The sequence below is a fragment of the Aphelocoma coerulescens genome, chromosome 1 (assembly GCF_041296385.1).
Source record: "Aphelocoma coerulescens isolate FSJ_1873_10779 chromosome 1, UR_Acoe_1.0, whole genome shotgun sequence".
Classification (NCBI taxonomy): Eukaryota; Metazoa; Chordata; class Aves; order Passeriformes; family Corvidae; genus Aphelocoma; species Aphelocoma coerulescens.
In genome coordinates this window covers 36090557-36105544 of record NC_091013.1, presented here as the reverse complement: position 1 = coordinate 36105544, position 14988 = coordinate 36090557, and the positions used below count along the sequence as shown (strand labels likewise).

General features: G+C 39.1%; 1 protein-coding gene across 1 annotated transcript in view; it reads right to left on the bottom strand.

Annotated features, from left to right (window-relative positions):
- NALF1 (NALCN channel auxiliary factor 1) overlaps positions 1 to 14702 on the bottom strand; it is a 441179-nt gene extending 426477 nt beyond the window's left edge. The window contains exon 1 of the mRNA XM_069029316.1: positions 13746 to 14702. Coding sequence (XP_068885417.1) covers positions 13746 to 14564 — 819 coding nt within the window. The 5' untranslated portion in view covers positions 14565 to 14702. The remainder of the gene's footprint in view (positions 1 to 13745) is intronic.
- Positions 14703 to 14988: the final 286 nt, after the last annotated feature.

The following is a 14988-nucleotide window of genomic DNA, read 5'->3' as shown; positions in this document are numbered from 1 at the left end:
AGTCCAGTAAGTTTACTTAAAACCAAGTCAATATATGACATGAATTCTCAGGGTTGAAAAGCAGTGACCTGTAATTACTGGGCACATTGCAATAAAAATAATAAAACCTGGAAAGGTAGTAGTTCCTCATGCTAACAGCAAATATTCTAGCAGCAGGGAAATATCCTTCCAGTGTCCTATTTTCTAATGAACTGCACAGTACTTTCTAATCATTCAAAGAAAAAATTCTTCTGTGAAGAAGAATAATATGAATCCATAACATAGACACAGCTTTGTCTTGTATTCTGAAGAAATCCAAAGAAAATTAAGTCTTTGCATGTATATAGAAACTGAAATAATCAAAAAAGAAAATCAGCTACTTAGGCTGTCCTGCATAACTGATTTTCAGTTCAGTGGCTACCCAAAATCTAGCCTGAACACTGCATCATAGTAGTATTTTTTATTTTAGCAGGAAACAAGAAAATACATTAGAACATAGTAAGGGTAGTATTATATGAAGACAGGGCAGACTAGATTCACTGCTGCCAATTTCCCTCACAAAAATTTTTCCTTTTCATGATTATTTAGATATTTTTGCACTGTTCTGAAATTTAAAACTCAAGAGTTGCCATAAAGAAGCACTGACAGTTCTGTTTAACCTTATGTCTGTGTTTTGGGAAGGTGCTGTGAAATCCACAGTGAGGACAGAGGCAGACCCAAAATGCAGCAGAGCTGCAGTGGCTCTGCTGCACAGAGGCTTGGCAGATGCAGGGAAAGCATAGAGGAAAAATCTGCATCACCTCCATAGGCATGCCAACAGAAGATTTAAAAAAAAAAAAAAAAAGATAATACACGATCACTACTGCCATGATTATATAGAGCCAGGTGCAGTGAATCATTTCAGCAATTTGGCTCAGGGCCTTGAGATTGCAGGCCTAAAGAAATTGCTGAGATACTTTGGGAATTATCTCCAGGTTGAATGTCAGTGTCTTTAACTATAGCTATATGAATATTAACAAGGAGTATGGATCTGTAGAGACACTCTGTAAACTGAAACAGTGCCAAGCCTGGTACCCACATTACATGTGTTTCATCTGTTTTACTTTGGGCTAGCCCTAGTCGTTTTTAGGGACTGCACATCCCTTAGTGCCTGCAGCTCATTACAGGTGCACTTCTGGGGCGCCTGTTTGCCTTTGCTTTCAGCAGAGAGCAATCCAGTTTGCGTGGTGAATCAAGGTGCAGTAAGAGTGGGAGTGAGTGGGAAGTTTCAAAAGCACACCCCAGACCTGAACTGAAATGCTGATGGAGACATAGCCTGAGGGCAGCTGCCTGTACCCAGCTCAGGCACCTGTGATTTGTGCACTGCCCAGTGTGTACAGACTCATTAAGAAATAAATAGTTGCCTTTTAACTCTATTAAAACACAAAATCAAGAACAGAGTTTGAAGCAGGACCAGCCCTTTGACCAATATCACAGGAGCATCTCATGATGCACCTGCATGCTACAGGCCCCTGAACTGCTGAATTAATGTAGTATTTGAGTTCTCCAACAGTGCCTTTATTTGCGGGGGGGGGGCGGAATACCATCTAAAGAGTTTCAGGTCTTTTGCTTCTCTTTTGAACATATCATAAAATAATTTCAAGTATCTCTATATTCATATATACTTTACCCTGTACCCAGGAGTACAATTTAAGAGGAAACAAAAACCAAAAAAAGCTTATTGATATTCACAGCTGTCATATTCCTTCCTATGAGCTACTGATCTTCCCTACCAGTTAAGATTTTGGTAAAACTCTGAGATGCAAATATTTTCTGCAAGCTGCAAAACGTATCTCCTCCTCCTGCAGACCTAAGCAACTATAAAAGAAGAAAAAGGTCTCTTCCATCCCAAACTTCCACTGGATCTCTTCAAATAAGATGTATATTAAAAACTATTGAGCAAAAAAAAACCCCAAAAAATGCTGTAAATATTTACTTTCATACCATAATTTAAAGAAGACTGTTTCTGCAGCAATTAGAAACAAACAAAACACCAGAAACTAAAAAAAAAAGGTCTAAAGAAATATTTGGAAAGTCACTTTAATTCATGGTTATATTGCACAAACTAACATCATTCTGCCCTTTAAGATATTTCAGAAAAAAAAAAAAATTAAAATCACATTATACAACAGTAATAAAAACCTGATCTCCCAGATAATCACAGTGATCAAAATGTCCTGGTCTTAAGAAAGAAGCACACATAAGCAGAACAATAAACTTTGTTGTTATGTGCAAATAGAGAAGCAGAAATAAAAAAAATCTAAAATATTCCACAAATGGTCTCTACAAATGCATTGTGAAGACCAATGTAAGATGGGTCAGGGGGCATCCCAACAATAGATGCATGTGTATTCTACTTTTACTGTGGCATCTTTCTTGATGAAAGTATTGATGAAAGAAAAAAAAAAGCTCTAAGTAATTTACACTTCCACACCATCAGAAAACAAATAAACCCCGAGAAAAGGAGAAGACTATTTAGAAACAGATGTTACATTTTCCTGTACTTCTTAATTTTCCACAATCCATGACACTTCAGATTTCCATAGGACTCTACTGTAGGACTGTCTACTTTCCAGAACACTTGATCCTACTTCAATAATTTCCTTGTTCCACCTCCTTTAAGACATATACATATATATACATACACACATATACGTGTGTATCAAACCTGTAATTTTTATTTAAGATGAGTCATTGTTAAAATTACTACCTTTTTATGAGTGTTGAAATGTACCACAGAGCAAAACTTCCACTAGCTGATAAATTCTTCAATTTATGCTTAAATTTTAGCTGTATTTATGCCAGCATAAATACAGAGTGTCTTTGCACCAATCAAAGCATCTTCTCTGGATTTAAACGAGCAATACTACTGATCATCATCTCTCCTTTTAACCCTGCTGGATGACCTACACTCTTGGCGGGAAAAGGCAAATAATTTTGCTTTGTTTTCTTCAAGGTTTTCTTCTCCCTGGACAGCTGAACAACTTAAGCTCATAATATTTTTCTACAGCAGTGCCTGAAAAATCAATAGAATAAGAGAACACAATAAAGACCAAGTACAACAACAAAGAAAAGGGGAAAAAACCATTAATCTAACAACAATTACAAATTAGTAATGTCATTCAAAGACAAGGAAATGAGCATTTAAGGCACTCTGAATATTGCTTTTAGTAGCAAGGTTTGTAAAGCAAATCAATCTGAGTCAAAACTGTCCTTCTGAATTCATATATTTGAGTTTTAAAGCCTATCATGTTCCTCCTCTCAAAACAGAATTACGTTTAAGTAAAGCCATTTATTTCAATGGAGTTAGTCCTGGTTTATGTCACTGTAGGTTGCTGACTAAAGAAAATTGGCCTATATTTACAAATGAAAATAAAATAATATTTTAAATTCGTATTTGTCATGCAGAGACTGGCTTGCAGTACATTTACTCTTGTCTTGTCCCAGGAATTAATCCTGGTACCTGGATTTTGAAAAGCTATTGTTACATCAATGATTTAATTTCATTAATATAGTGAGGTTGGAACAAAAAATGTGCATTTATAAGATTCAGCTTTAACAATTATGAGATTTAAATAGAGACAAAAGAAACCATAACGCACTTCTAACTGAATTGGAATATAAAACAGGAAGCCTCATTTCCTGAACTCCAGCACTATACTATATCTTGTTAGCTAAACTCAGCTTGTAATAGGGGTCATTTCCCCAAGGATTGTTACATCAGAAAGCATAAATGAAAAAAAAGTAAAAATACAAAAATTGTTTCTGCTTTCAATATAATTTGGGTAATATTTCAAATGTACCCTGTTCAGAAACTCCTACTTCTTCATAATACTCGTCCAAGTTCTGTCAAGTTCTCTGTAGAAATATTACATCAAGACTTTAACTCCATGGCAGAACAGGACTGGAAATGAACATCTCTCATCTCTGAATGCAAGAAGAATTTTAAAAGCCATCCCAGGGGACCTTGGCTATGTTTTTGATTTGCTTCCCTTTTTTAAGTGCAGAACCTCAAGCCAGTGGAATCTAATCCTCATATATCCTCAGCCCTGGCCCTGCTCCAGGGCAGAGCTTCTAAGTTCCAGGCAGGCAGCACATGCTGGGGCATCCCCACATACAGGTTTCTGTGAGCTTCACATACTTGTTCCCTTCTGCAAAAAAACTTTCTTGTAATAAAAACTTCCCAGTCTCTCATTAAAGCACTGTACCACAATATTGACAGCTTGAACCCAGTGTGAAAGGAAAAATATGAAAGGATTGATTTATACCTTTAGAGGTATAAAATTTGCAATATCCTAAAATAGATGCATTTGGGATACTTTGCTAAATAATTAAAAGGCAGTAAATGAGGCTTTTATGACATGGATCTTTTTCCACAGATTACACTGATTGCCTGGCTTTAACATGGCTAGAATCAGTACAGACACATCCCACTGGAAAACCACCAGAAACTCACTTAAGGAGTTTACTTACAATCAGTACTCTGAATAGATGTTACAGTAAATGCTTCTCTTCAAACCCTTCAGAGATTTTAATCTTTACCAAAGCATGGATTTGGGATTATTTGTGGATTTTTTATTATAAAGATTACAACTGACATACACGATTTTATTTTCATCATTTTGATAATATATGCTGGAACTTACAGATCTCTTATATTTTAAAAATAATTTACTTCTGAAGCAAGATGTGCTATACCAGATGTCACCACAGTCAGTTCCATAGTAAGTTGCAAGTTGTTCAATACACAGGAATTTTTACTTCCAGCTATGAAGTGACTTCATTATTCTAAAGCACTTCCATACAGAAATCCAGTTTCAACAAATATATGTGAAGGCAATGTTAAGAGTATTCATAGGAAATTTGCATGTAATTTTTGTGGGTATATTTTTAAAATACGTATACTTGTATTATTTATTCCCAATATAAGTAGCCTAAAAAACAAATTGGACTTTTCATTTGCCATTTTGTTGTTGTTCTACAAGCTGGATTTTATTTTAAAGAACATCTGTTTTTTTAATCCTGTGTGTATACAAATACAAACATTTGTCTCAGCAGAGATGATTTTAGTGCCTTTGAAAATGTAACTTTAACAGTGAAAAAAATACCCCTCTAAATGAAGTTACACTAGTAAAAAAATTATATTGTCTTGACTCATGAGCACAATAAATCATATCATATGAGTTAAGAATGTACTTTCCACACTAGCAAAAGCTTTTCCATTTCATATATATATATGTTCATGACAAATAAGTTTACATGAATAAATTTTTATATTTATCATCTTACATTTAGTTGTCTATCACTACACACAGAGGTCTCTGAGATATGTAATTAACTTAAAACAGATTTTAAAGTATTTAAGAGTTGCTCAAGTTCTCCCTTGAAATCCAAGTATTTATCTAAATAAATACGTTTCATATAAAATTCATTTCTTTGACAAGAACCTTTAAGTAACCCCTTAAATACAGAGAGGAAGCTAACCAATGCAGAGCAATGATCAGCAAATCATATCAATCAGCAAACTCTGCAAACTCTCCTAAAAGAATGAATAAAATGAGAAAAATATTATTTCTAAATATCTCATCTTTTTCCCGTCCCCTTAATAAAGAATGTCCTCTGATTCTGGACTGCTAATATCATTAAAATGGAATAAAGATACTTCATTATGATGCTTAACAGAGATGAAGTCTGTTGACAGGCCCAAGATACCATTTACATAAGTGTTCAGGCAAATTGAAGGCAACATCTAATCTAACATGCAGAGGATCAACAAGAATTAAACATGCATTTAAAAAGCACTCTAGATATCATACTTCCTCCATGGAAAATACCTCCTAAAAGCTGCAGCATATTGCACATTCCAAAATGCAAACATAATACAATTTTTTTTTCCCTTTTTAAAATTTTATAATGGATAGATTTAAAAATATAATGCCTTAATAATGAAATTACCTAAATAAAAACATTTTAAAAAACCCATAAATGCCAGTATCATAACCCAAAAGTGAGAACTTGGACCTTTTTTTAATTTGTAATCTGCCTGGTACCATTTCCTTCTAATTTCACTGAAGTCATTTAAAACATCCACAATGTCTTCCAAGCTGCTCCAGAACTTCTAAAAACCTAGACTGAACTTCTAAAAACCCAGACTGAAACATACTGTTTGCTGGTAACTTCAGATCATCTTTACTATTGTTTTAATCATGAAGCTTTCTTCTAAAGATGAAACATCTGAGTCCACTCTCAAAATCAATATATATTGTTTGTCAATACATGTACATAAGTCTGTCACTTCAGCATTTATCATAACCATTCATCCCAACAATTTTGTTGCATTCGATCAGTGCTTCAAAGGGTCATGCCAGCTTGTTCCATAAAGGCTTTAGGCCAACGTTGTATCAAACACAGCTTTTGACACGTCCATCAGTTTGGATGAAGGAGATGAGACGAGATGAGATGAGATGAAGGGTGGGAGAATATCAAGTGCTGATCAACTTCACTTCAGAGCCACTTACATCATGCCCTATTCTTTTTCTCATTATGGACTGGGAGCTCGTTGGATATAGCTCATCAGTGTGCATGTTCTAAAGGAGAAATTCACATATTTCATGTATCTATCCTGTTTGCAAACAAGGTCAAATGACAAATTCAAAGAGAAATCTGGTCTTTATTTTTTTAACGTATCATCAAATTAATCAAATCTCTCTACAAGCCAGAATATGTCTTCAGTGCCTCACTACATTTGTATTCATCTAACCGATTGATGCTGTAAAGGAAATCAAGCTCACACACATTCTCACTTAGAGATGTTTGCTCTACAGTTCTGACAAGAGAAAAGTACAGTGAAAAGTACATAGAAAAGTACAGTATGCTTATTGTAGTAAACTGGCATGAATGTCTACAAATATGTGTTTCCTGAGTGAGGGAGCTTTAGTAGTCTTGGGAGTTTCCTCTGATTTGGACTAAGGGAAGAAATTCTCATACATAGACACTACACTCCCCCAAAAAATCCACCCTGCTTGTAAAGAGAGATGGGAGAATACGAGAAATAATCTCTAGCACATCTACCTGCAAAAATGTCTATTAAGATGACCTACAATTGTTATTGTCTGGTTTCTCAGCAGAAATAACAACTGGAAAAGACATATGTAGAAGATTTTGGTCTTCTCTCAAAAAAAAAGTGATGGAAATGTCATTATGTCATACAAGGCTCTTTCCTGTTCTCATCCCCAGGAAGTGTACTGCATAGCTCACACATTCTTCAGCAACAGAATGTAGATATCAGAGACGTGAAAGAGACTTGTGATTTCAGCAGGCTGGTGTAGGACAGTACAAGTAGTAGGATTTTACACACTTTTTGACAGCTAAATTTTGCATATGAACATAATTTTATCCAAACCTAATTTTTATACCAAAATCACTTTGTTCAGATTCATCTAAGGTGACTTTTGAGGTCAGCAGTGGGTGGAAGTGTTTGTATCTGAGATAAAATGACAGTATGTCCTCCTTAGAGACAACAGACATAAAATAAGTATTTTAGGGCATAATCCATCTGACCTATTTTAGATGTCCACTTTATTGGGAACTTAGACTCTAGAATTACCTATGTATCTCCACTGACTACAAAGAGAGTCTGAACTTTTATATTTTATGTGGATATCCATAATGGATATCTAGCCTTTTTTTTTTTCTTTCTGTCATATGGATTACTTTATTTTTCTATCTTCTGGGATGTTATGACTGATACTTATCAAAAAGTAATATTTAAGAATTCAGCTTCTAAGTTATTTTTTCCCTTTTAGCCAATTCACAGATCTAAATACATTATGGATCTTAGTGCAAGACTGAAGTTATAAATTACTATGTATAGACCAAATGATTTTTAGGCAGGATAAGTGATAGAACTATAATTTGCATTTTGATTACCTTTCCCAGAAGAACCTGAAATGAAGAAGCAAGATTGTCACAGTCTCTGCAAGGTGCATGTGAAGCACACTGCTTGATGTAAAGAGAACAAGTGAACAAAGTGAAACTGAGGGCAGACCCATGAGGTCCCAGACTATGTGATATTAATACCATGAAACATTAAATGGTGGCTGTTGATTAGGGCAGAATCCACTTTCTATGCTAGTAATCTGCAGTGATTTTTTTCCTAAATCAGGAATGATGTACCCATAGACAATATAAATGGGATGAGTATCTTGATGATCAACTAGATGCAAAATTTTAGAAGTTAAGTGCAGTTAATGTACTTCTGGAAAGAACGCCCTGGTGAATTTTCTCTTTTAGGAATGAAGAGATCTGATCCCGATCCAGTAAAGCATTTAAGCAATTGAATGACCACAAGCATGAGCATAGTCTTCCCTGAGTGCAGTACCATTTATCTAGCTCAAAACAGGAGACTGAGGCAGACTGCAGTACCAGGATTTTAGGCCAAAACACAAATCCCTTAGCACATTGTCAGTGTTGGTCCTTGTATTATACCAATACTACAAGAAGAGTTATACTAAATTCATTCACATATTTGTCTTAAATTAGTTTTGAAAAATAATTCAATTTTTACTTAAAAAAAAATCATATGAACAAATAACATCAAAAAACATCAAATTCTGTAAACATCACTTTACACAGTCACATTAGTTTCACAGCATTTTAAACCAAAGTTTTTAAAAGTGTAAAAATTTAAGGATTTTGAGGGGTTTTTTTTAAATACAGCATAGTATTCATTTTAAAAAAGAGCTTTAAAATAAAGAATTATATTTCAAGAGAATCAGAAAAGTTCAGTAATTAAGGAAGGTGTTCTTTTTTGTATTAGACCACCAGTACAGATCTTCAAAGTTTAATTCGTATGGGTTTCTTCTGAGTAGCTTAGGTATCACTCTTGCACAGAACTATCATCATATAAATATGTGATTAAGATGTGCAACTGAAATACCTAACTTTGTGGCAGATGCTGGTCTATGTGATCTTTTGTAACTGAAGGGTTCTTTTATCATTTGAGCTTTTGGGTTTGTATTTTTCATCTGCTCTTTTCTGCCAGCTTAATGGAGATTTTAAATCAAAACCTAATTAGACTACATATGCTGTTTGGGAAAAAGTTCTTAGGAAAGTAGTGATTCATATAAGCTTTGATATTTCCAGATAACATCTAAGAAGAAATGTGATTTTAATTGTTTTAAATAACTTTCAATCACCCTCTTACTCAAATAAAAGTAGATGAGCACAGTTCTTTGATCAAAAAAAATTCTTCAGTAACAGAAATACCTACTTTATATTCCTATAAACTATATCATCTATTTTTAATTATGAAACCCTTTACTGGCACACATTTTTCAACTAAGTAGTATTATAACTCAGCTATTCTATCACATATTTTGATACCAATACCTAAACCTCAAATCAGAAATTACCAAATGATATTTAATTCCTGAAAAAACAAAAATCTGCCTGTGCATGTTGAGTACATTGGATGTCAGCCAAAGTTTGCTTTTTAGCAATGTTGATATAAGAAGAGTTGGTACCTTTTTATTTTTCCTCTTTGATATTCTATGAGGGAAAATGAATTATTTTAATGTTATTTTAATTATAATGCACTTACCTGAAGTATACATTTCAAAATCTTAACTACTGCTAAGACAGCCCACATTCTAAACACTCTCAACTTGCACTAGGTTAAAGAAACCTGTGTCAGAAATTATGACTGGTATCTTGTTCAAACACTAATAAACACATTTGCCAAGAAAGCCCTGGCCTCTGACACTTAATCACAAAGACGTAAGTTCTATCTTTAAAAAAAAAAAAAAAAAAGAAAAGAAAAATATTAAAACCCTTTACACTTTTATGTCCTACTTAGTTATTTGACCCAGTTCTTAATCAGAAGTAGCCAGAATTTTCTTTTATTCCACAGAGCGATTGCCTGCTGCCGTAAGAATAAGAGCTTGAGTATTTCCCCTGATAGAACATTGACAAGTCATAATGAGGAACTGTGTCTTCCAACATCAAGGCAATACAGCTTCTGTTAATTGTCTGAATACTGTGCTGTGACACACTGCATATAAAAATGATTTTCTGGAAACCAAGAAATTATAGATATTGCTGAGACAAATCACTGCAAATACAACCACAAATTCGTAATAGGCAATAGCAAGATTTCATAAACATCTTTAAAAAATCTAAATTAAATTTCAAACAGAAAAACAGAAGTGTAGATCCAGATTTTCAGTTACTGTTACTTTAGTGATTCAATAAAGCTACACCAATTTGTTTCACCATCTATTTGAATATGTAATACATTCAAATATTTCTCTTATGTTTACAGTTTAGCCATTACTAATAAGTGACTGTCAAGACAAGGAAACAATATATAGAGACATCAGACTTTAAGAAGTGTTTATAAGAAATAAGTTGAGGACAGATTTAAAGTGAGACAACACTGACATTTCAAGCTTCTAAACAACACATAAAGTCTACTGACATACAAACAATATAAAAGGCATATGCATATTCATTGATACCATCAAAAATAATTGTTTTCTAAATTTAAAAAATTTTCAGCATTTTCTAGAAAATTTTCAAAAACTGCAATGCAACTCAATAAAAGTTTAATTGTAAGACCTTAATTACAGGACAACACTCGTAAAAAAAAAAAAAAAAAACCACACAACAAAAACAAACTGAGTACACTTATATATTAAAACCAAAACCAAAACCCACCACATAGAATAGCTAAATTTGATCTATAAGTCAAACAAGTCCTGCCTGCAAACTTCTGCAATACAAAGCAATTAATTTAAAATATGCTTCAGAGACCAGGAGACATGTAGTGGAAGACAGAATATTTTGAAAGTATAGTTCATCTTCTTCTGGATTCAGATAAAAGAATGAAAACATAAAGTCTGAGGTTTATACTCATGAATCAAGGGCATTTTTGATATGTACTATTTGTTATCACCAACAGTACTTTCTGGAAAGGCATAACTTGCTGGGCTGAGAAACCCACCATGATCTTCACACTTTACTGTGAGAGGATGACTGTGCTGAGGATGGTGTATGGTGTTGGGGAGAGTTGGGGAAGGGGGAAGCAACCCCAGTTACAAGTTTATGCTTGACTGTAACATAAACCACGACACCCACCAAATAATGTGTGCCTAAACCACATAGCTAGATGTCAAGTTATTTTCTATTCTGACTCTTTACCTAAGAATTAGCTAAATATCCAACATGCAAAAAAATAATATTTACTTACACACACAAGAAAAGAGAATGTCCTGATTGACTTTTATAAATGAAATATATATAAAACACCAGTAAGCCCAGCAAAATATTGCAACAGTCACAAAGTATTCGAGTTTCGAGTTTCGAGTTTCACCTCCACACTCTTCGGGGTAGCCCACGTACAAGCACATGAACACACACGTCAGACCGCTGGACGTGTCATCCACTCGGCTCTCTCCATCAGCCCCACGAATCAAAAGGCTCCAGAGGGACCCAGAAGCACCAAATCAGGGCACGGGGACAGAGGGCGGCATGTCGCCTGCCTGGCCACGGGCCACATGTGTGCGCTGTCCTGCAGCACCTTGGACAGCGGTCTCCGGGCCCTCCGCTCAGGGCAGCACAGCCCAGCTCAGCTCAGCTTAGCCCAGCCCAGCCCAGCCCAGCCCAGCCCAGCCCAGCCCAGCCCAGCCCCGCCGCTCACCCCACTGCGCTCCGCACCCGCACTGGGTGGGCATCTGCAGTGCCCACCAGATTCCCTGGAGAGAGAGAGAAAACACACCCATGGTTTGGGGTTTTTTTGCCTTTCCTCTTCTGAAATATCTTTCATTTTTAACACAGATTGGTTGGCCAAATTCTCAAAACATAAAGCATTATCATCTGGCACTCAGAACCGCAGAAATGTAGGTCGCTGGCATTTGTCTAGTTCATTTAACTTTCACACAATCATTTTAATGTCAACAACTTTTTCTCCATCATTAAAAAAGTACTTCTCCTCATTGGATGTGTGAAGGGAAAATTGTTATACAGCATAAATTTGCTGTTCCGTTCATTTTCAACACCTTTTACACCCTGATACTCTGTAAGCAACTGAGCACTTTGTGGTAAAGTTCAGTCAAACTGAACTGTGACACAAAAAAATCACTTTAAGCATGTAAATGCTGATCATTTGGCAGCATGGAATAGTAGGTCACTTTCTAATTATAGGGCTACTGAAATGACAAAAATTTCCTTACAACAATAGATATCTACATTTGATACCCTTTTTTACTTATCCCATTCACTCTGGAAATAAAATATGTTTACATTATCAGTAACTGAGTACATAGCACATATACAATGAGTGTGTACACACACAGTTTGCAATCTAAAAACAATGGAGTCAACACTGCTGGTGACCCACCTTACTTTTGACAGGTTTAGAAAGAAAAAACAAACACGGCAACTTTTCTACTTTATCCAATTAGGTAGCAAGTTATTTCAGCTTCTGGAGGGACTGTGGATCAATTTTTGTGGGAAACATATGTGCAAATTATATTAAGTTATTGGTGAACGGGATTCTTTAGGCATAGGCTGTTACCGTGAAATTATTTCAGAAGGCCCTGCTGAAGTTACAGAGCACAGAGGTACTGCCAGGCCTCCTATTCAGAGCAGTGATTCGCATGCATTGTTGTGTTCCACTGCTAAAGCAGAATTTGGTTCAGATTGGTTAGTGTAGTGCTACAGTAGCTGGGATAACCCAGTTCAGGGCAGAAATATTCACCTCCTAACAAGTACTCAAACACGGGGAAAAAGCATGCACTTAGCTGTTTTAGGTACCGATGACAACTCTTTTCTTCTGCTCTGTCTTGAGAGATAGGCCAACTAATCTTGTTCAAAAGTAAAGAAAAGGTAACAACTACAAGAGCCAAAGTGGGACCCTCTGCATTCTAGCAAAGGAAGAGAAAAACCTCTGGATCTCTCTGAGCAGTCACCAGTGGCACCAAAGGAAACAGCCAGGGCTTATCAAAACGCTATCACCATCACTTCCCAACCAAGGGCCACTGCGGTGCCCGTCAACAGACACCCTTGTCCTCCAGCTTTCCCCAGATCCACAGATTTTGGCAGAGCGCCTGAAAACACAGTCCCGCTCCCGAGGCGGCCCGGCGCCGCACCGCTCTGCTGCCGTCCAGCACCGCCGCCTCCGGGGCCAGGCGCCCGACGGAACCTACCCGGAGCCTCCGGTGCGTGCCCCGGGCCGCCGCGGGGGGACGAACCGCCCGTCCCGGCGGCACCGCGGCCCCCTGCCCCCCGAGGGCTGGCGGCCTGGGCAGCGTCGTCGGGCAGCCCCGAGCCCGGTCGCAGCTCCCAGCCCCGCTCATTGTCATGCAGACCCTGTCGCTGCCTGCCGCCAAGTCGCATCCCAGCCCGCTGGAAGCCGGCAGCCGAGCCGGAGCCAATCGCATATTCATGAGGAGGGGGAAATCCAGCGCTACGCTCCCAGAGGACTAAGGATCACTTCTTTTTGCGTTTTCTCAAGCCTTCCCCTCTCTCTTCCTCTCTTTTAATAATGCGCTAAGGGGGGGACCCCAGACGATACCCTCCGCAGCACCGCCTGCACCGTGAGAACCGCGGCCGCCGGCGCCAGGGGCAGAGACCGAAGCAGGCACAACAGGGTCCACGGCAGCCACAACAGCCGAGGGAGGCACGCCAGCCCGACAGCCAGGGACAGGAAACACAGCAGGGGCTCCTACCTTACAATCCTCAGGACACGATTTCACCGAGTACTCATCCGACTGTAAATATTTCTGGAGCATAAGCTCAAACTCTTCGTATTTCTCCTGAGCGTGCTGGTCGTAGCGCTGGTAAGCCTGGACGCACTGGCTGCAGGAGCCTTCCCCCTTCAGCACCACATCCAGACTGCAGTTCAAAGTGTCCGGATTGGACAACCCGGCGAACAACTCCCAAAGTGTGTAGGAATTACAAAAGGAAAGGTAAAAATCCGTCAGGTCCCAGCCGGGCGCCGGGCTCTGCCCCGTGCCCCGCGGCCGCCCCGACCCCCCCGGCCGCCGGCACACCGCCTCCGCGTCGCCCACGCTGAAGCACTGCCCGGACGAGGAGGCCGGGGGGGGGCACGTCTCCAGGGGCCTGGCGGTGGAGTTCCCCAGGAAAGCAGCCTTGCCGTGCCGGGGCTCGGTGCCGTTGGTGCGGCTGCCGCGGCTGCCGCCGCCGCTGCTGCCGGGGGAGGGCGGGAGGGAGGGCGAGGGGGGGGCGAGGAGCCGGGGCGCGGGGGGCGCCGGCTCCCCCATGCCCGCCAGCAGCTCCGGCTCCGCGGGCTCCGGCTTCTCGGGCGGCGGCTGCTCCTTCTCTCCGGTCCCCGTGAATTTGGCCTCCGCGCAGAACCACAAGTGATCAGAGAGCAGGACCGTGAAAAACAAGAGCGATGCCAGGGACAGTCGCCATTTCTGAGCCCTCTCTGAATCCGTGAAGGGTTTCTCGTTCTCCCGGGGTGCGAACCAGATTTTTAAGCCGTCATCATACTGCCGACTACACATCCAAGCACCCCTGGTCATATTTTGGGAACGTACAGCCCTGGCCGACTCCACCGTGAGGGCTCCTTTGCCAGTGTCACCACAATATACATTGACTTAAAAGATTGGGGGGATTTTCTTGCCTGCCTTCCCTTCTCTCGCTCGCTCTCTCCCTCTTCCACTCTCCCCCCGTCTCTCTTTCTTCCTCTTTTTTTTCTTTCCTTCTCTTTTTCTTTCTTTCTTTCTTCTTTTTCTTCCTCCGAAATATTGTTGGTTTTCCTCGGTGGCTCTGCCTTGGTCTCACCACACGAAACAGCCCCAGTCCATCATCCAACGCGGAGTGCCGTGGAGAAGATAAGAGCAATAACGCAGAGAGAGGAGGAGGAGGGAGAGGAGATGGTGGTGGTGGTGGTGGTGGTAGTGGTGGTGATAGTTGGTGGTGGCGGGGCTGCGCGACTGGTCCTTT